This window comes from Fistularia commersonii, chromosome 20 (assembly GCF_037954325.1).
Source record: "Fistularia commersonii isolate RoL2024-O1a breed Wild chromosome 20, RoL_Fcom_v1.0, whole genome shotgun sequence".
Classification (NCBI taxonomy): domain Eukaryota; kingdom Metazoa; phylum Chordata; class Actinopteri; order Syngnathiformes; family Fistulariidae; genus Fistularia; species Fistularia commersonii.
The window spans coordinates 5,723,011-5,744,414 of NC_141303.1; the positions used below are offsets into that span (position 1 = coordinate 5,723,011).

Genomic DNA, 21,404 nt, shown 5'->3' on the forward strand with positions numbered 1-21,404 from the left:
CAAAACATCTCTGTACAATATCAGAGTTCCTCTCTCGGCACCCTGTAATATACTTTTTCTAGGTCTACAAAAGCGCAATGCAGCTCCTTCAGACCTTCTCTGTACTACTCTCGTAGCATTCTGAAAGCAAATACTGCATCTGTAGTACTCTTTCCTGTCTCCCTGATCACATTAGCTATACTTGTCCTGTCATCTGGAAGCTCTCCCTGACCACCCAGAGCCTTTCTCAACTCCTCCCTGAAAACTATAAAACACTCCTCCCTTTTAAGCTTCCACAACTTTGTCCACTGCTCTGCCTTAGTCCTCTTGATCTCTCTTGTCAGCAATCATCCTACAAACCACCATCCTGTGCCATCTGGCTACACTTGTCTATAACTTGTCTATACAAGATGTAGTCTACCTGTGTGCTCCTACCTCCGCTCTTATAAGTTACCCTATGTTCCTTTCTGTTCTAGAAAAAAGCCATTTCCATCCGTTTTGCAAAATCTACCACCACCTGTCTCTCTGTGTTCCTATCCTGGATACCAAACCTGCCCATCACTTCTTCATCACCTCTATTGCCTGCAGCAACATGTCGATTGAAGTCCGCACCAATACCACTCTCTCATCTCTGGGAATATTCTTCACTACTTCATCTAACTCATTCCAGAACTTCTCCTTCTCTTCTAACTCACATCCCACCTGTGGGGCATAGGCACTAACAACAGTGAGCATCACACCTTCAATTTCCAATTTCAGACTCCTGAGTGTATCTGACATTCTTTTCACCTCCAGAACATTCCTCACAAACTTCTCAAACTCAATAACTCAATAACTCAAACTCCATTTCTCCTCCTATCAGTACAATGATAGCACAACTTAAAACCTGCTCCTAAGATTCTAGCCTTACTACCTTTCCACCTGGTCTCTCGAACACACAGTATATCCACCCTTCTTCTCTGTATCATGTCAACCAACTCTTTACCTTTTCGTGTCATCATCCCAATAGTTCCCACTCTCATTACCAGATTCTTGCTTTTCCTCTTCTGTACCTGCTTCCAAACACGTCTTCGGTACCAATGGCGGTCGTCGTACACCCGGGCCTCGACCGATCCGGTATGAGTTCTTTAGGTTTGATTCGCATATTTTGTTTTGGCACAAATTTTATACCCTGATGCCCTTCCTGACACAACCCTCTACATTTATCCGGTCTTGGGACCGGCTCAGGGAGACACTGGCCTGTGCCCCCCTGAGGCTGCATCGGAGAAAGGGACTGTTATTATAAGTCATTTTTAAAATTCTACAAATTTGACATCAAATCAATAATGGGAGAATTATCCCTAAAAAAATGATGAGGGAAAAAAAAATTTTTGACTTAGAAATATATCTGGCCCTGCGATTGACTGGCAATCACTCCAGGGTGTACCCTGCCTCTCGCCCGATGACAGTTGGGATAGGCTCCAGCAGAACAAGCGGAAGAAGATGGATGGATGTTCAGGTTATAAATAGCATTGAAGGAGGCGCAATACAGGTAATAATTCACATCTCTGGTTTAATAATTAGTCATTTTAATATTGCTTCCATTGTATGTTTGTTCCTATATATAACACTGGATGCAAAGTCTCATGAAAATTATTGTTTTGCAGGATTTGAATGTGAGGCAAAACTGTTCTCAGTTCTACTACCTCAGTGGTGGAACAAACTCCCAGAAGCAACAAGACTAGCATCATCTCTCTCAACCTTCAAGAAACAGGTAAAAACGTTTCTCTTTCAGGACTTTTTACTGCGCTGATGCCCCAGATCAGGTTGGCAGCAAGTTAGGCTATGCTGTGTGTGTTTGTACGTTTGTGTGTCTCTGTCCATTAAAAAAAAAAAAAAAAAAAAAAAAATCCCTCACTAACCCAAGCTTACTGTTCTGTATATTTCCTGTGCATCGTGTATTTGCAAGTGTATTTGCAGTCCCTATGTCCTCTATTGTAAGTCGCTTTGGATAAAAGCGTCTACCAAATGCAATGTAATGTAATGTAATGTAATGTAATGTAATGAATATCCACTGTATAATGCTGACAGTGGTATACAAATCAGTAAGAAAGCCGTCCCACAATTCAAACATGACTTAGTAAAAAATAAATAAAGAATAAGCCAAAACAAAGCATGAAATACAACTTTGCTCATTTAGCCAATGATATTGATATCATAACAGAAGAGCCGCACTGTATACGGCCCCAACGTAGATGCTCCTTTAATAACAGATCCCTCAAAAATGTAATTTAGCTCTTCCAGTGCTGTTATGGTACAACCAACCAGTTTAATGTAACCTACATGAGCTTTCTTTGATTGTTGCTGGCCCAGGCACTGACTCAAATTTAAAAAAAAAAGAACAAAAACAAGTCATCGAAGAGAAAAGAGGGTACAAGTCCTCAAAATCAACCAGTTCCTCGATCTGCTTATTTTCCAGCAGCCCCTGACCCCTTGTTGATTGAGCTTGCAGTAAACAACAGTGGATCAGCATCCCAAAGTGGAATTTTCTGTCATCCATTCCCTCTGAGTCTTAAACACATGCAAGTCAACTAAACATGTGATGATTTAGTGGGTTCTTTGTTTGAGGGCTGCCAGTATTATGAGCAATGATGTTCAGTTACTCAGGGTATGTGTTTTTTTTTAATTTATGGATAAGCTGTCAAAGCTCTACTTCAGTGTAGGGAGGATCCCATGATCATAATCCCCAGGGCACCAATTACGGACAGTTTGAAGAGGCTTTTATCATGAACATTGGAAAACGCAAAACCCAACCCTCAACCTCTTCCCTAGCCTTCAACAGCAACCGCAGATTCATCACTGCGCCTAAATCTCCTCTGCTTTACATAGATGTCAAACAAAGATAATAACCCTAAGAGAAAATAAATCCAAAAAGATACTGATAAAAAGATATAGTGGATGGTGGCTACATAGACGCAGAGGTTCGGGCCCTTTTTCATTCAACCATTTCCTTGTCAGACATCACACAGTACACAGAAGATAGATCTAAAGGCTAGTATCTCCTCTCTCAACCTCCTCTGTCGCTTGAATTGCCAAACAGCTGGTTGCTATGGTTTCAATTTTCTTTGCGCCAATCAGTACACATTTTACTCGGGGTTGAAGGGGGAGTAAGCCTACACAGTCTAGCCAATAGCATTGATACGAGAGGAGATTAGCATACATTCAGCCAGGAACAGTAAATCCTCCCTCAAATACCCCTGGGTTAGTAGAAATAACACGGGTCATTTTTCTTTTAGTTGTTTTAAAGGATATGTTTATTGGACAGAAGCTGCAAAGTAAAATACATATTTTGAAAATGATCAATATTCATTTAATACTGATGGTAAGCATATTTAAATGGGAGTTTTGTTGACCTTCGTGGTCACTCTATCGTGTGCAGTAAACATGAATTTATTGTGATAGAACTAATAGGTATAGTAGATTTATCTTATTTGTGTATGGCCAATGAACACTTCCTAATTAATTTTCTGTCAGTTTTTAGAAAACGAAAGCAAAAGAGAGAAGCAGTGAGCCCCCACATTAGTGGTGTACTTGCTTTTGATTTACTGACGACATGACATGAATTGTCGGGAGGTTGCTCCCTCTGCTGGCCAAGATGAAGAACAACAACGCATCTACAGAAGGTGCATTTAATCAATGGGTTATCCCAGGGGTCGCCAACCTTTGACATCCAAAGAGCCATTTGGACCCGGTTGCCACTGAAAAGAAAACATTGGGGGGCGCACTTACTTTTCGACGTCTAAAATAAAGGAACCACTGTATATATTGCTTTTTTCATATTTTGCCTACCTGGGGTTGAAAGTCTTGACAAATTGACGGCGTCTTGGCTAGTATATTTTGAATGACGAAAAAATAATAAAAATAATTTTATTTCAATATTTCAAAATCTCAACAATCTTCCAATTTAGAACTAAAATTAAAAAAAAGGAACTAACACAAATAAAATGCACTTTGATTACATACTTATAATCTATTTTCCCAAGCAACTCAGAGCCACAATGTAAGAATGAAAGAGCTGCAAACGGAACAAAATTGAACAAAATTAAATACGAGCAAATTATGCTTTGCAGTTCAAAAGGTGTGAAAAAAATGTAGCCACTTATATGTATTTAAAAGAGGAAGATTACTTGAAAAGTTTCCAAATAATTACATGTCAGCTCCTATGTGTTGACGCTTCTGCAGAGGCCACGTCAAACACCCGTGATACATTCTTCTATTCAACTATATCTTTTAAGGGGCGGTTCGCCTCAAATATGTGCATATATAAGACAACATTATTCATATTGTTCTTAATGGCCTTTGGGGGTAAAACGTATTCTTTTAAGGGTTATCTTTCGCCGGTAGATGTCAGCGTAACACCACATTGGGCTCTATCACCTTTAACGCTGATTTTGTTTACATCGTAAATTTTTTGCTAATAGTTTGCAAATTGATGTCCCACAACTGCTCCTTGGACCGGGTCGGTGTCCAGTGTGCGTGTTTGCGTTTGTATGTTTGTGTTTGCGTGTGTGTGTGCGTGTGTTTGCGTGCGTGTGTGTGCGTGTATAGCCCCACCTGTCCGGAGGAGGGTTGTCTGGCTCTCCCGCAGGTCCTCTGAGTTCGTGTCGCTGATCCCTCTCAGCTGACGTCAGGAGAAATGGCGGACCAGGATGGCAGCGACACATCTCCTCCCGAGTCCCAAGGTGAGTAATAAACGGCGTGAAACTTTTAACAAATTTCGGTGGAACGAAATAAATGTTTGCCGAGAGGCGACGTGGAAACGAACCGAGGGTATGCGGTCGGTTTTTGTCGCGACTTGAACGCTTAAATTAAAGCGAAGTAGTCCGAGCCGCCCGTCACGGGAGTGGGATTAGCTCACCCGACCGGCCGGTTTATTAATACACAACTCGGTTTCTGAACTCCTGGGGCGATTTGGGTTTAAATTCTCGCTCCTTGCCACCATTGGCAGGGTTTCTCTTTTTGTTTTTTGTTTTGTTTTCCCGTCTGGCACTAGTTGACACCTGTTGCTGACATCTTCTCAGCCTGCTTTTTTTTTTTTTTTTTTTAGTACCGGAGACGTGACAGGTGAATTCATGATAATAGGCTAATGCTTCCAATGGGACGAGCCGCTTTCAGTCCCAAAGTCTTTTCTGTGACTTTCAGTTGTTGTATTTTCTTTAATTGCGCAACTTTTCTGTAATAACAAACTTTTTTTTTTCGTTTTCCACAAAAGGTTAACTCATCATAGCAGCCCTTTTTCATTATTACAACAAGTGGCCTTTCGGGCATGCTAATGGATGCTAATCTTTGGCGTTAATTTAACGGCATATGAAGAACAAAATAAATAAGCAGGTTTAGAGTCTGATCATTCCGAAAGCAATGACGGTATATCACCGCAGGTGTCGCCAAAGTGAAGCCCCTCGTTTAGCTCGTCCAATCCACTTGTTCGCTCCTCAACAGGTGCCGTCGATCCTCTGTTACATGCAAAACAGTCAGCGTGACGGTGGCCGGTATGCAGTCGGTGCAGTCTAACATGGTGAAGGAAGAAATATGCATGTCTTATAGTTAATACCTGAAATTGATGTGTTTTTTTGTCGAATTATAAAAAACAAAACAAAGCTTTATGCAGTTTGGAATTATTTAAAAACAATAGCAGTCACATGGTGGAACTGTTCATATCCAGACATGAGTCATTGTCAAAATATATTTTTTGAAAATTTCATAAATGATATGCAAATTTGATTTTTTTTCCTTAGTTGAATCACCCATTTAACAAAACCACTGGAAAATGTGCCACATGAAAACACTCCCACTCCCTCCTTCTCTCTCAGCCTCTCCCTCTTTCAAAAACACACAGCTTTTCACAATTTTCTGTTTAGTTTTGCTCACCTTTTAAAACTTACAAATCCTTGGGATTTGTTTGTATACAGTAATCTTCGGTTGAAATTGGAACAACAAAGTGAATGTACAGATAACAGCGTACAGAATGTTAGGCTGTCAGAGAAATTCGGGCCTTGCAGCTCCTAAGCCCAAAGCCTCTTTCAGCAATAGGAACATTACAGCTAATAATGAAGCCAGATGCTCCTCATTAAACCAGGACAGGCAGAGAAAGAACTGCAAAGGGCACAGAGACAAACATGGCCATTAACACCCACCTTCTCTTGCAATGAAGAAATTGGGAGTCACGTACAGCTATTAAAAGTAGACTGAATTTGTGTAAATTGTTGGTTTCTTTTCTTTTTTCTTTTTTCCAGTAAAATGCAATTTAATAACGACCCAAACTGTCTGTCTTCATCTTAAATTTTCACATAATGTGTAGCTTGGGTTAATTTTGATTGATACTAAGTTGTTGGTGATTTGCACAATATTTTCATATAAAGAATCAGTGATGTTCATCAGTGCATTCTTTTTTGCATTTGCAAAAATGGAAAACTTGTGTTTAAAATCACCTCATAAATAACAATTTCTAGTGTCTTTGACAAACAGAGGCAAACAGTGCATTCATTCACTAATGGTGGCTAATCAGCAAAAAGGCCAAGGTAATGCGACTGGTTCTTTGCTTCTTTTTCATTAACATTTATGCTGTTAAATAGGGTTCAATGATCACGTATGGTTTAAAATAGCTACTATCAAACAAGTAAGATTGATAAAGTGAAAGCTGAAGAGCAAAACCTTTATATATGAACAACTTTAGATGGTTAGAAAATTGTTTGCAACTGGTCCAAATGTTTTTATTGTTAAAAATGCTTCAGTATATAACGTTTGTCACGTTGGATAGCTTCTGGGACTGAAGATGTATAACCCCGCTAATCTAAACAGTGTGAAACATACACACATCGATATTATGACCGCATACAGCCACCCAGGTGTTTTTTTTTTTTTGTATTGTCTTCAATTTTCCTATGAGCCCACAGCTAGAAAGGTTTGTTGTGATTCTCCTGAAAGCTTTCGACATGTATTTTGTGCTGTGTAGTGTAATCAATTTTCCCAGCCCTTCCACTAACTTAGAATTTATTAACATCTTTCAAATTGCTCATTGCCACTTTGTGGTGATTGCTTCATTCAAAATAATCCATTGCACCTTGAACAGTGACTCTGGGTTCAATTTTCTGATTGCTCTACCCCATGGGATTATCAGATGTTCTATGTTTTAGGTCCTACTACTAAAGAGCTCTCCTACCTGCCTATCCTGACCCTGAACAAGTTTAAATATCTCTTTTTGTATCAGCTTACAAGTTATCATGGAGTAACACTCACACATCCTATAGTTTCTGTTCTTTCTTAAACTTACCTGTAGTCATCAGATTTGTTCTCTCCTTTGCCAAGAGACTTTTTTCATTCATGCACCTGTCCAGTTACATAGTATACTGCACAAGTTATTATCACAGCAATCTGTCAATGGCACATTGGCAACAACATTATCTGGTGGTCTTGGTGGACTGTTACAGTGTGGGCTATATATATATATCACATTTTGTAATCACGAAAATTGTGTAGCATTTTTATAACACTAGAAATGCCATATATCTAGTGAGCTGCAAGGGGGCATGTTAATTACTGCTGTTTACCACAAAACAATATTCTTAATTTTGGTATTCCACATTGTACATTCTCATTTGGTGTGTAAGGGGTGTGTAGCCTGTCTTATCAGGTTAAAGTCTGAGTGTAGGATTACGGACTTACTCTTTCCTTCAGGGACAAAGATCAGATTCCCCTTTCATGAAATTGTGTGTTAGCACAACTTGTGCTCCTAAGTTGATGGCATTCTTGCTTGGATTCCTTCCTTTTATCAATATAAGAAGAACTAATGAAGACAGCTATTTCATACAAGTACTGTGCTGATATACTGTATATATACAACTAAGTAAAATTCCTTAATGAGGCAATATTTAGCAGTCCAGGGGTTGGCAGTCAGATGACTGTGAATGCTTGTTTTTCATAATTTATCATTGTAAAGTTACTGTGTTGAATTACATCAAATATGTGGCATTTTGATTTTTTTTCCAATCTTTGTGTGTATCTGGCAGAGCTTTTAATTCATACATATGTCTATACAAATGTTTCATATTCGAAGAGGTGTGATTGGACTGGCCGATTGTAATTTGGATTTAATAACTCAATGAAATTGTATTAATTTCTCTTCCCAAATGATCACACTGTGCACTTGGTATTTTTTCTTAGCCCCACTCACTTCTTCCGTTGAATATTCTACTTGTGTTTGCATGAAAAAGACACTCACTGGAGGCACAGCTACAGTGAGACAACAATAATCCTGCTCAAATATAAATATTGACTGTGCTTATTCCTTTCTGTCTATCCCAGATCCTGTAGCCAAATAACATGTTTTCAACTTCTATAGAGCCAAGTTATATCTACCATCTAATGGTTCTTTAAGTGGAACTTTGGGCAGGGCAGAATACCATGTGCAAAATGAACCCACCCCTTTAAAGAAGCAGCTCTAGTACTGCAATGTTTAGTTTAGTGTGGTGTGTGTACATTGTGTGAGTGATATAAATGAGTACTTCTTACTCTCTCTGCTGTCAAAGTAGCCCTGTACTTGAATTGGCTCACTCCCAACCATTGGATTCGGGGTGAATATTTTAAGTGGGTTATTATTGCAGGCCCAAGAGTGCACACACCGCCTGTGTGTGTGTGTGTGTCTGTGTGTGTGTGTGTGAGACAAGTTCTTCAATGAACAAATGAAGAAATGCAGCAGCAGAACTGAATCAGAAACCTCAGTCCTTGGAATCATGAGGCGAAGAGTTTATTTAGCTCTGAACCAAGCCAGTCATGTGGATTAAGTCTTCATTTCTAAGCCAGACTATGAGAGCTCATCCTTAGTGTGTCTCTCTCTCTCTCTCTCTCTCTCTCTCTCTCTCTCTCATCCCCCCCCCTACCGCCCATCTCTATATGCTTGGCATAGCTGTTGTGTGCAATATGGGTTAGCGTAGTTATCGTCTCTGTCTCACATCATGTACTCTTTACTCACCCTCTTTACCCTTTTACCCATCTTCTTAATTCTGCTTTTCATGCTGTGTCATTTCCTTCTCTCCTCCTTTCTCATCTTTCTGCTGCCTCAGACATGTGCAGCGGGGACAAATTGCAGTTAGCCTTAGCTTTTTGCTCTCTAAGCTTTTAGTAAGACGAAGGCTTCGAGGGGTGACCCTGTCTACTTCCATCCTCTGGCATCAACTGCTGCCCCCCCCCCCCCCCCCCCGCTCATCAGCCCCTCACCCACCCACCTATGCACTGTGTGATGGGCAAGAGTTTTGTTAGCTAGCAAGAGGCTTGAGGGTTTGCAATAGGGCAGGCGATGCCAGATAGAAACACAGGACAAGGAAGAGGTGGGGGCAAATGCTCAGGGGGCACACGGAGACTAAGGAAGGAAGGCAGCCGTTCAGCAATCCCTGCTCTCTTTACCATTGCTGAGGAAGAAGAGGTACAGAGACGAAGAGATGCTGTCAGCAGGAAGAAAAAAGGTATGAGGGGAATGATTGGAGCGACAAGACAGGGCAATACAGTGGGTGGTGGATACTTTGAATGTACAGTTAGTGTGTGTGTGCCCACTCATGTGTGTGTTCATTTCTGACTTCTGACTACTGGTACTTCAGATCTTTGGTAACTGAACTGCACCTCTTGTAAGTTGCTTTGGATAAAAGTGTCTGCCAAATGACTGAAATGTAGTGTGTGTGCGTGTGTGTGCGTGTGAGTGAGACAAAGAGGAGGAAATCCAGTGTAGGCATTAATATTTGGGACAGGGGTTACTGCAGCGTGTCCTTGAAGTTGCAAAAATATGCAAAGAAAAAAGTCAAATTGTGATTATCCACGTTTGAGTAATCTACGCAATTTTGAGTTTTTGTTAATAGGACAAGCCATCTGAAGATTGGTGGCTGATGTAGATCAAATGAGTTGCCAGATTTTGTGTGCAGATACCAAATGACATAGTATCCGGGTCAATGGGAGGGCAGCATGTCCGATTCAAAGCACAATTTAATTCATACTTGTTCGTGCTAATAATGCATCTGCACGCAGAGCAGTCAGTCAACTGGAGAACATGTATAAACAATCAATCGAGGTACAGACATGCCACACTCAATTAAGTTTTACCCTATACTTTTTACCATGGAATGCTACCTAACATCCATCTGTCCATCCATCCATCTTCGAGCTTAGGAGTCAGGTCGTGGGTGCAGCGGTCAGAACAGTGTAGCTCAGACTTCACTCTCCCCCGCCACATGGTTTAGCTCCTCTAGGGGGACCCCACGGTGTTCACAGGCCAGCCTAGAGACATAGTCTCCTCCAGTGTGTCCTGGATCTTCCCAGCGGTCTCCTCCTAGAAGGACATGCCTGGAATACCTCCCTCAGGAGGTGTCCATGAGGCATCCTGACCAGATGCCCAAGTCACCTCATCTGACTCCTCTCTATATGGAAGTGTAAGCGTCTCTACTCCGAGTTTCTCCTGGATGACCAAACTTTTCACCCTTTCTCGAAGGAAAAGTCCATCTACCTTGCGGAGAAAACTAATTTCGGTTGCTTGTATCTGCGATCTCAGTCCTTCGGTCACTACCCACATCTCGTGGCCATAGATGAGGGTGGAAAGGTAGATCAACCAGTAAATTGTGAGCTTTGCCTTCTGGCTCAGCACCCTCTTCACCACAACAGACCGGTACAGAGACCGCATCACTGCAGACGCCTCACTGGTCCGCCTGTCCCATCTCCTGCTCCATCCTTCCCTCACTCTTGAATAAGACCCTGAGATACTTGAACCCCGCCACTTGGGACAGGACCTCTTCCCCAACCCAGAGCGGGCATTCCACCCGTTTCCAATTGAGTACCATGGTCTCGGATTTGGAGGTGCTGATCCTCATCCTGGCTGTATCACACTTGGCTGTGAACCACTCCAGTGAGAGCTGGAGATCATGCCCTGATAAGGCCAACAGAACCACATCATCTGCAAACAGCAGAGACTCGATCCTGCGGCGCCCAAACTGAATCCCCTCGATGCCCTGGCTGCGCCGAGAAATTCTGTCCATAAAAGTTATGAACAGAATTGGTGACAAACGGCAGCCCTGGTAGACTCCAACTCTCACCAGAAATGGGTCCGACTTACAACCTGAAATGCTGACCAAGCACCAGCACCGATCATACAGGGACCGAACAGCCCGTAAAACGGGGTTCGGTAGCCCATACCTCCAGAGCACCCCCCACAGGATTGCCCTCGGGACACGGTTGAATTCCCTCTACAGATCCACCAAATACATGCAGACTGGTTGGGCAAACTCTCATGTTCCCTTGAGGACCTTTCTGAGGGTATAGAGCTGGTCCAATGTTTCACGACAAAGACAAAAACCACACTGCTCCTCCTAGAAACGAGGTTGAACGACTTGGTGGATCCGGTTCTCCAGCACCACTGAATAGACCTTACCAGGGAGGTTGGTTGTGTTCCCCCTGTAGTTGGAGCACACCCTCCGATCCCCCCTTTTAAAAATAGGGATCACCAACCCGGTCTGCCAGTCCAGCAACACTGTCCCCAACAACCACGCAATGTGGCAGAGGCATGTCAGCCAGGACAGCCCTACAGCATCCAGAGCCTTGAGGAACCCAGGGCGGACCTCATCCATGCTTGGGGCCCTGCTACTGGAGACCTTTTCGACTGCTTGAGCAACTTCAGCCCCGAAATAGGTTTGTCAGCTCCAGAGTTCCCGCGGCTCTGCTTCCTCATTGGAAGGTGTTTCAACAGGGTTTAAGAGGTCTTAGAAGTATTCCTGGCACCAATCTACAACGTCTCGATTTGAGGTCAGCAGCGCCCCGTTCCCACTGTATAGTGTTGACGGAGCACTGCTTCCCCCTCTTCAGTGGCTGGATGGTGGACCAGAATCTCCTTGACGTCCACCAGAAATCAATCTCCGTGGTCTCCCCGAATTCCTCCCATGTCTGAGTTTTTTCCCTCGCCAACCACTGAAGCCACATGCTATTTGGCCTGCTGGTACCTGGTAGCTGCCTCCGGAGCCCCACAGGCCAGAAAGGCCCAATAGTACTCCTTCAGTTTGATGGTATCCCTCACTCCTGGGGTCCACCAGTAGGTGTTGCCAACCCAGCAGACATTTACAGCCTTATGGCCGCAGCTCCGGTCTGCCGCCTCGACAATAGAAGCATGGAATATGACCAATTCAGACTCAATGTCCCCAGACTCAATGTGCTTTAGGTTTCATCTTTCTTTTATTAATATTACCAATTTTTCTAATCAAAGCATTTTATTAGCTTGATATTATTTACACGGCGGGAAACCACATGTGTATCTGCTACCAATTTTTCCTCTGATATAATAGTACAATGTATAAAAAATGTTTTATGAACCATTGGTAGGGCTGGAAATGAATGGTTCCATTGTCAGTGACTGGATTGATCATTTTGGCCAACATAAAATTAAAATTATCATTAATTGCGATGAAATCTGTTAACCTGGATGGCAGTGACCAGTACAAAAATGCACTAGTTATAAAGAGTGCAAGTATGCATTACTTGGTAGTTCACTTGTTCATGATTTTTTTGATCTACTTATTCCTGGCCCCATTATCATGTATAAAGCTAAAACTGGATTACTGCAACTATTCCTCCAATCATCTGAGCTCCAACTGCAACATGCAATGTACAGTTAATTAAGGGATAGACTATGGATTTTGAATTAGCAAGCTTCCGTTTTGGAAACTGCTTTCAGACCTTATGGTTGTCTTGGCACTGGGGAGAAAGACTGTTTTCCCACCTTACCTCTCTGTTGGCTGGAATTCAGTGTTTAGCTTAGCATTGGCCATAGCTAATCCTCTCAGTCTACAGGAGAGGCAGAAGCCACACAGTGTGCTTGCCTGCTACCCACTGGCCCGGACAGCAAGGCACTAATCGCTAACTCTGACCATTTAATCTGACTGCCAATGTATGCAGATAGATTGGGGGTGGGGAGTACATGCACGCATTCTCACACACACAAACAAATACACACACACACACACACTGAAACACTGAAAACAGCTTTAACAGAGGGAGGGGCAGATTAAACAGTCACTCTCTCACTGTGTATCACTCTCTGTCTCATTTACACACACATACATACGCAGCCATGGACAAAAGGATGGGGTTTGGATTGTTGCCACAACCTTTCTAACACAAGTTGACTCCCATCAACAGTGTTACCAGACAAAACTGACCCCTTTCTTGCTCCTTGCCGTGCTTCTTTATTACGATAAATGCGTACTGGAAATGCCTCCTTTTTCAGTGGTTTTGAATTTCTTCCGATAGCTTTTTCTGTCATTCCCTTCACTGCACTCTGGACTTTGGATTTGGTCTATCTTCATCTATGGAGGATGTTTTCAGGAAGTAGGAACATTGATTCTGGGCCTCCTATCTGACGAATAACAGCAGGAGACTAACCAGGGGTTCAGCAGGTGCCAACCTGCATTCACTACCCTGGAATAATGAATCAGAATCCAGGTAATTTTAGAATTATGCAGCTTCTCCCCCTTCATAATATGAGTATCTAGGTTGTTCTGCAGTGACGCTGAAAGCCATGGCTCAAATGATTAAGTGAAATGTTGATGTGAGGTTAATCTCAATGTTTATGGTTGCAATTCAAGGTTATCAACACAGGCGGCAGAGGCAAATGTTTTAAATACTTCCAAAAGTTGAAGTCCACAATTAAATCCTAGAGGTACTGCTTCCTAAGTCCATTGTTATAAAGATGTAAAAAAGTGTTTCAGAGCTAATGTATAAAAATCATGTATCTTTTTACCCTTACTCTCTAATGGAGTATTTGCCTTCATCCAGTTTTCACCACCAGTCACATTTGTGGTACGTAATTTGTGTTGCAACCTCTGCCCTTGGATCCCAAGTGCTATTGTTGTTAATTTTTTTTTTTTAATATACAGTACAGTACAGTACTGAAGTGGTCTAATAAATTACTGTATGTCTCCTTGGTAGTTTGTGCTGACCAGAAATGGATTGATAGTCTTCTCAGCATGTTTGGAAAGGGTGTTAATTTAACAGCTGTTACAACCTAGTTCATATATAGACATTTGATGGTCATTTGAGGTGTGTTCATGTGATGAACTCAACAACAGATGGACGAGCTCTTACGTGCAGTGCAATGAATCAGCTTATGGCTTTGTGATATGACCAAAATCCCTCACTGATGTAGGTCATATCATATCTGTTTAACGATGTGCATCACAATATGATACACTTTAGGTAAATAATGTTGGTGAAGTATAGGCACTTGAGCCTGTTGTTCACACTGGTGCTGAATAATTGGTGGATTGTTTTTCCCTTTTCTTTTTCTTTCTCTCCAGTCCAAGTCACACATTTCATGCTAAACGATACGTTTACCTCTTAACTTTTACATCAGATTTATATTTCTATGATGGTTTGAAGGGCAGCACAGTGGTTCATGCTTCCACCTCAACACTAAAATCTTTCTGTATCGATTTTGACTGTTTGCATGTTGAAAGCGTAGTTTGCATGTCCGTGCGTGTGCGTGGGTTACCTCTAGGCTCTGTGGTTTTCTTCCAACGATCCATTAACATACTTTATGTTAATTGGGGACCCAAAATTAGCCAGATATGTAAATGAGGTGGTGGGGTCGAATGTCTCAATGTATGGCCCTGTGATTCACTGGCGACCCTGCCTCTTACCTAACTGCAGCTTGGATAAGCTCTAGTCCCTCATGACCCTGACTGCAAGATAAGGAGTATTGATGATTAGATGAGATAAACATTATCGATCCTCATAGTGGAACTTCTTTTGTAACAGAAGAAATGAATGATGGATGAATAAGATAAATGCAAATTTGCTAATGGCATCTGTGTTTTGTGGAAGGATAAGTAGCATTTTTTCATGGCATACTATTGCCATATATAATACAGCATACACTGAAAAATTTTGTTTTTTTTCTGTATCAAAAGTATGTCCATCTGTAGTGATGTGCTATAAGTAGGGCTGAGTGGTGATAGTAAACTATTCACCAATGAAGTAAATAAATATGACTGGAGTGTGTTTTTTTCACATTGTGTTTTATTTGTAATGTATATGAAATAGAACGTGTCTGAAGCATATTCTGTATGTCTGTGAGGAGGACAGAATTATTTGTATAAAAAAATCTCTGCTTTCATAGGTTTATATAAGAAGGGGGAATTAAATTCCTTTTGTGTCCTCTTGATGTGTTATTGAATAAGATGTCCTTACATTTATAAAGTTCTGGTTTTGGTGCTTTTATTTTTTAAATTTTAAGTGATGCCATGTGGGACAATGCTTTCAAGTCATTGTTCACTCATAAGTCTTTAGATGTTTTTATCTAAAGCCAGAGATGTAATCAGATTACATGTAATGTCTTGGCCAGCTCTGACTTTTTTTAATCAACAAATGTACATTAAACAAAAATAGTTTGTGTTTTTTTTTCAGTGAGAGATTCTTTAATGACTTTATACAAAATCTGAACTATATGTTAATAATGGGACTTATGAAACAATACCGAGAAAAATAGAGAGAAACTATGGAGTGTCACGTGGTGGCGGCAGTAACAGTCGGGCCCTTTCACCCCAAGTACATTATCAAGTCCTGATGGTCGGATTTACGTTAACATCTGCATACCTTATGCAATGAGCAGGGTTGTGATAGTCTGGGATGCTTAAGAGGTAAAGAGGGACAAGGTTTTTCAAAACTTTATCAGTAGGCACTGAAGGTCATGTAGAATCAGGAAGATATTGCCTAAAATAGAGGGGTAGATGAGCAAGGGAACAGCACTATTTAGGATCATATGAGCTCTTACAATACTTATCCTGCAGAGATGTCATAAAACAATGAATGAACAGGAGATTCGGAGACAAGCAATGGTGAAAGCACAATGCTTTTATGACCTGGTGTACGGTGAAAAAGGAATGAGGATGGGGCCGAGGATTACACCCGGGTAACCGGTGTGAATTGAGAGTTTTACAGTGGCGTCTTTGTTTCATAGAAAACTCCTGGACGGCAGTATGGATTGATTCCTTTCGAGTCATAGTTGCACAGTTTCAAGACGATTATCCAGGCTTGGTATTCGTGGGGCAGGTAGTCAGGATGAAATGAATGGTTGAAGTTATGGGTTTGGTATTGAGGTATATTGAGTAATGAAACCAGAAGCCACTGTGGCATAGAATCTGTCAAAACTGAGAGGATATGGAAGAGTAAGAGGAAGAGGCTGAATAATTAAACAATTGTGATTTGATGAATGATGTGGATGGAAAGTGGGGAACTTATCCTTGGTAATGGGGGAGATAATAGGCTCTAGGATGCCACTAGATGTAGTTACAATATTATTAGTGGTATATTGCAGCTGGAAGTATGCCTTGTGAGGATAGCTGATTGACACAAAGCCACATGATGTTGCGGTAGTGATCGGTTCAGCCGCGAGACTGGATGGAGTGGAACAAATGGTCAGATTGCATATCAGTGAACTTTTTTCATTGAGTTTTTACTTTGAAGCTGCTTGGTTGGTGTTAAATGGCATATCAGACTCATGATTCACTCTCTCCAGTTAGTATAACTTTTCACAGCTTAAAGCCAGGAGTGTGAAATATGAGCTAAGAATCAGTTTAAAGGTGGCAATATGATGGACTTCGACTTTCTTGACTCCGTATTTAAACATCAGTCTCAATAGTTTTTTTTTTTAATGGAATCAACAAAGAAAGCCTGGTAATAGTGATTTAAATGGTCTCTAAAATGTGTTTTTCATCACCCCTTGAGGGGGTTTAACTGCAACAGGTTGTCAATTGAAGTCTTTACATTTTTGACACAAAAGCGCCCTGTAGTACACTGCTATTCACAATTTTCAGTTCATTCTGATGTTGCAGGGCATTAGTTTCAGTTACTTTGCTGGCCTTTTGCTTGCAGAAAGGTGGTTTAGAGGAAAATACATTGAATAGCAATAATTGCAACCTGATCTGACTGATGACCTAGTTTACAAATATCCATATTGAAACCAGTTACAAGGCCATTGCACTTGAGGCACAAGATGTTTCATACTGGGATATTTTATAACGCCACTGCTATGATGTTATAACTTTTGTCTACTATACTGTTCTGGAAATTAAAATTCTCAAGTTGTTTGGTATGATTCGAGGGGTATCACGTCCTGAAGCATACAAAAAAAAGTCATCCGAACTAAAAGTTAGTCCATACATCATGGGTTAATTTTATCAGAAATGTACAAATGTGTGATGCTGTATTTGAAGTTTCATATAGTAAGTGCATTTGAATTTGGTCACTGAAACTTAAGAAGCAGTCCAACTTGTTGCATTGAATACCGTATGTCATTGGTAGTTTCTACCTTTCATCCCTGGACATAATTTTCCTGACCAAGCAACCATTTTGAATTGTGGAGATTAATCAGTAGGAAAAGATCAAGAAACTGGCACTGTGAATAGAATATTTTAGATGCAGTCCATGTCTTGAGTCAGGGGGACTGTTCTAATTTGATCTACCACTTTCTGGGACAAGCTGGTCCCCTGGCACTTGTCTCTTTTTCCTCCCCACACAATGTGTTACTTTGCAAATGTTTTGCTTGAAAAACCTATGATTTTGATTTTGTCTCTCCTCCTGTAACTGGCAGACCTTCATTTATCAAACAACAGCAAATTGTCTCAATGTTTGGCACACCCTAATATTTGCTTGGGCTTGTTTAACATTAAGCATGCTCCCTTATTTATTTATTTCTCTCTCTCTCTCTCTCTCTCTCTCTCTCTCACACACACACACTCACTCTTACTGTCATATATACATATATATATTATCAGAATAAGAATTGCTTTAATTGCCAAGTAATTTTACAACTACAAGAAATGTTCTTATATTAACGGTGTTAAACAGGCATAACACACATTAAACGTGTTACAGGCAATGAATAGATAAACAAATTAAGAATGAAATCAGAGTGATGTTGGTTGATGGTGCAAAGTGGCAAGTTGTGCAAAGCAGTGCAAAGTTGTGCCATAGAGCAGTGGTCCCCAACCCCCGGGTTGCAGACCGGTACCAGTCCAGACAGTAGAAGAGCCTACAACTTCCAAGAAAATGAAAAATTGTAACAGACGATACCAGGAGTTCTACTTATAATGCGGATTTATTGTAACAAGTGATTGCCACAGACCAAGCTGCTATGCATCATATGTGGCAATGAAGCCTTAATCATACTAATTTTATGTTGTTGGCACAATGTTACGAGGAAGCTGCTAATAAAGTTGCATACGAGTACACAGTGGTTTCACGTTTATTATTATAGTAGCAATATAAACGATCTATGTGGTGAATAAAGAACTGTTGGAGCCAAATATTAAAATTGTTCAACTGAAGGGATCAAATACTTATTTGACCCCTGTAATTTACAAATAAATTGTTAAAAAAAATCAGACAGTGTTATTTCCGATTTTTATTTATTTATTTTTCATTCTGTTTTTCACCGTGGAAATGCACCAACAATGACAGTTTTAGACCCTGCCAAGTGGGCGACCTTGCAGTATTACAGGGGGATCAAATTCTTATGTGTGTGTGTCTGTGTGCATGTGCCTGCACGGATGTGTACATATACTTGTATATATACATGCATATATTTGTGTGTGTATGTATATATGTATTTGTGTGTGTATGTTTATATATGTATACATACACACACACGTGTGTGTGCGTGTGTGTGTGTGTGTGTGTGTGAGTGTGAGAATTTATAATTCATGTATTTCAAGACATACATACCTGTAAATACCAGGACATGAACCTTTGTCCAGAAGAAGACTGGCCCGAAGGTGTTGAGTCACTTTAAGCCTGATGGGGCTTTTAATCATTAGCTTAACTTGGATGTGGCTGGATTCATGACAACCAGTGTCCAGACTTAAATGTGTTGTACCTCTGAATTTCATTTTAATACGCTGAGACACAGAACGCTAACTAAAACATATCAAAAATAGCATGTTTAATATTCCAATGTTATTTAATGTTAGGGAGTTTAAAAATTCCAATGCATCATTTTGCTGACATGGATTTATTCACAAGTGCCATAAATTCATATCCTATATTTTCTTCAGTAATAAAGTTGATCAAATGACAAACATAAAAGGATGGAAAGCACAGAAATACACACACACTTGAAAAAGTGCAACTGATATAGAAAGAAGCACAGATTACGTAAATAGTAGTTTCACTGTCTATCTTAAGCGTCTGTCCTTAAATGAATACTTACATTTCAAGCCAAATTTCCATTGTCTACTCAACTCCTTCACTAATTTGAAAACAGACCTCTGGACAATGACAGAGGCAGCATTATTAGGTTTTACTTTATTATTTCCATTTAAGTCACTTTTTTATGACTTCTGTCCTTAACTTGACACATTTTTTCATTCTAGTCCTCGAATGAACATACTACTACTGAAAACTAAGAAAGCAGTCATCATATCGAGTGCTTAACAATGCAAATATAGGAGTACCGGTAATAACTTCTCATTAGAGTAAGACACACATTGCAAATGGTTTTGCACTGATGCTCATTGTCTTTCATTTCAGTGTCCTATTGCCAGTATAAATCAGAGGATGGCAGATCATCTTCAGCTGCATGGCCCAGCTCTTCAGCATCAGGACAAACCTACACTCCCATCACAACTCCAGCAACCACACCAACGCCAACTTTCACAACCACCAGCAACAGCCCCAATAACAATGCTGCCACCAAAACAGGCAAGAAAAAAGTACAAATTACAGTTTCATGTCGGGATGTTCTGGTATGTAATTGAAAAAGTGAAGTTTCCTCACTAGTATCCATTAGTATCCTAATGTTTTTGCCTTTGTTTAACTGTTGTGTGTGTGTGTACTGCAGAGTCAATCATTTTCAACAAAATTGATGAGAGGCTAAGGTTGGCTCGAGAGCGCCGAGAGGAGCGTGAGAAACAGAATGGTGTGTATTTTTTCTTTTTTCCTTCTGTGAATGTTTTATCAGTGTGAATTGAGCTTAATAGTCTCACTTTTCTCTTTGGCCTGTTCTGTATCCATCCAGAACTTGGTTGGTAGCTGTTGCAAACTGCCAGTTTTGCTTGTTGTTACATAAAGTCTAGGCAAAAGCCAGGCACCCCTGTTGTCATGGCACCCATGTTACATAATGTGTAGGCCATGGGAATGGGTTTAGAGAGGAAAGTGTTTTGGATGAGTCTGAGTGAGGTACCACAACAGATGGATTAGTGTTTATACAGTTTTGGCACCAAAGTATGTATTTATATATTTGTTGTCATAATATTGAAGAGTGGTCATACAACTACCCTTGGTCAGGGGCTAAGGGATTTACAGTATGTTGGGTTGAGAGCCTAAGCCTCATCACATGATCCACAGCTGACACATCATAATGCTCCTATAAAGCGCGTGTGTGTGTGTTATTTGTCCATGTGTTTGTGTAAATAATGTTGTACAGTTACATATTTTTGTTAAAATATGAGAGAAAAAACACTTGGACAAATGCTTCCAGTCCTTGTTAACTGTGTGTACTCCATATCCCAGCTGTTAAGGAGGCCCAATGGCAAGCACGAGAGGAGCGTGCCAGACAGCACTATGAGAAGCACTTGGAGGAGAGGAGGAGAAGGCTAGAGGAGCAAAGAGTCAAAGAGGAAAAGAGAAGAGCTGCTGTGGAAGAGAAACGGCGGCAGAAACTGGAGGATGACAGGGTAATGACACATGTCATTTTATGTTGTGAGCTCCTGTTTATCACGAGCAAACGGATAGGTGCCTCTCAACACAAGACACAAGTTCACCATAACTTTTTTTGCTCACAAATAATTCATTATTTAATAATTTTACCTAATTGATACCAAACTGTTCCCTAATCTATAATTTCTGTTTCAGTTGTGTGTGTGTGTTCATTCTATTCACCAGCTCAGTGTTTACCATACATTATAGAAAGATTTACTGTCTGTGTGTCTTGATTCCACCTCTAGTTTTCTGACAGGATGCAATAAAAGCTCCAATCTGGGTATGCTTCTGGCTGAATTAATTGCACAGCTGATGCTGTTTTTCTTTTTTGTTTTTTTTTTTTAATTGGCCAAGGCCCCTATGAATTGTATCAAAATCATAGAGCACAGCCTCCCCAATATTCTCATTCAATTTTGTAGTGAGAGATTTCTTACATTAACTGGAAAATATTTAGCTTATTTTGAAAAAAAAAAAAATCTGTTTTGCCTTTTACAGTGTTTTCTTGATATGGGTAATGTGCTCATGTTTATGCAACACATCATTCATTTGCTAAATTAGTCTGACAAACTGACAAGTATACCCTGTGCAATAACATAAAATAACAAATATATATTTTAATGAATATAACCATCTTAGTCCTCCCTCAGCAGTTTGCATTATTATTACCA

At 40.6% G+C, this 21,404-nt stretch overlaps 1 protein-coding gene across 13 annotated transcripts in view; it reads left to right on the forward strand.

Annotated features, from left to right (window-relative positions):
- Positions 1-4,622: 4,622 nt before the first annotated feature.
- The window catches only part of map7b (microtubule-associated protein 7b), a 28,854-nt gene continuing 12,072 nt past the window's right edge, over positions 4,623-21,404 (forward strand). For 3 of the 13 annotated variants that reach the window (XM_086167481.1, XM_086167484.1, XM_086167485.1), the window contains exons 1-4: positions 4,948-9,476; positions 19,567-19,737; positions 19,877-19,954; positions 20,548-20,711. In XM_086167481.1, the coding sequence (XP_086023607.1) occupies positions 9,311-9,476; positions 19,567-19,737; positions 19,877-19,954; positions 20,548-20,711 (579 nt within the window). In that variant the 5' untranslated portion in view covers positions 4,948-9,310. Of the gene's footprint in view, positions 4,701-4,945; positions 9,477-13,254; positions 13,483-19,566; positions 19,738-19,876; positions 19,955-20,547; positions 20,712-21,404 lie in introns of those variants that run through there. The other 10 variants (XM_086167487.1, XM_086167490.1, XM_086167493.1 and 7 more) reach the window with 7 other exon arrangements.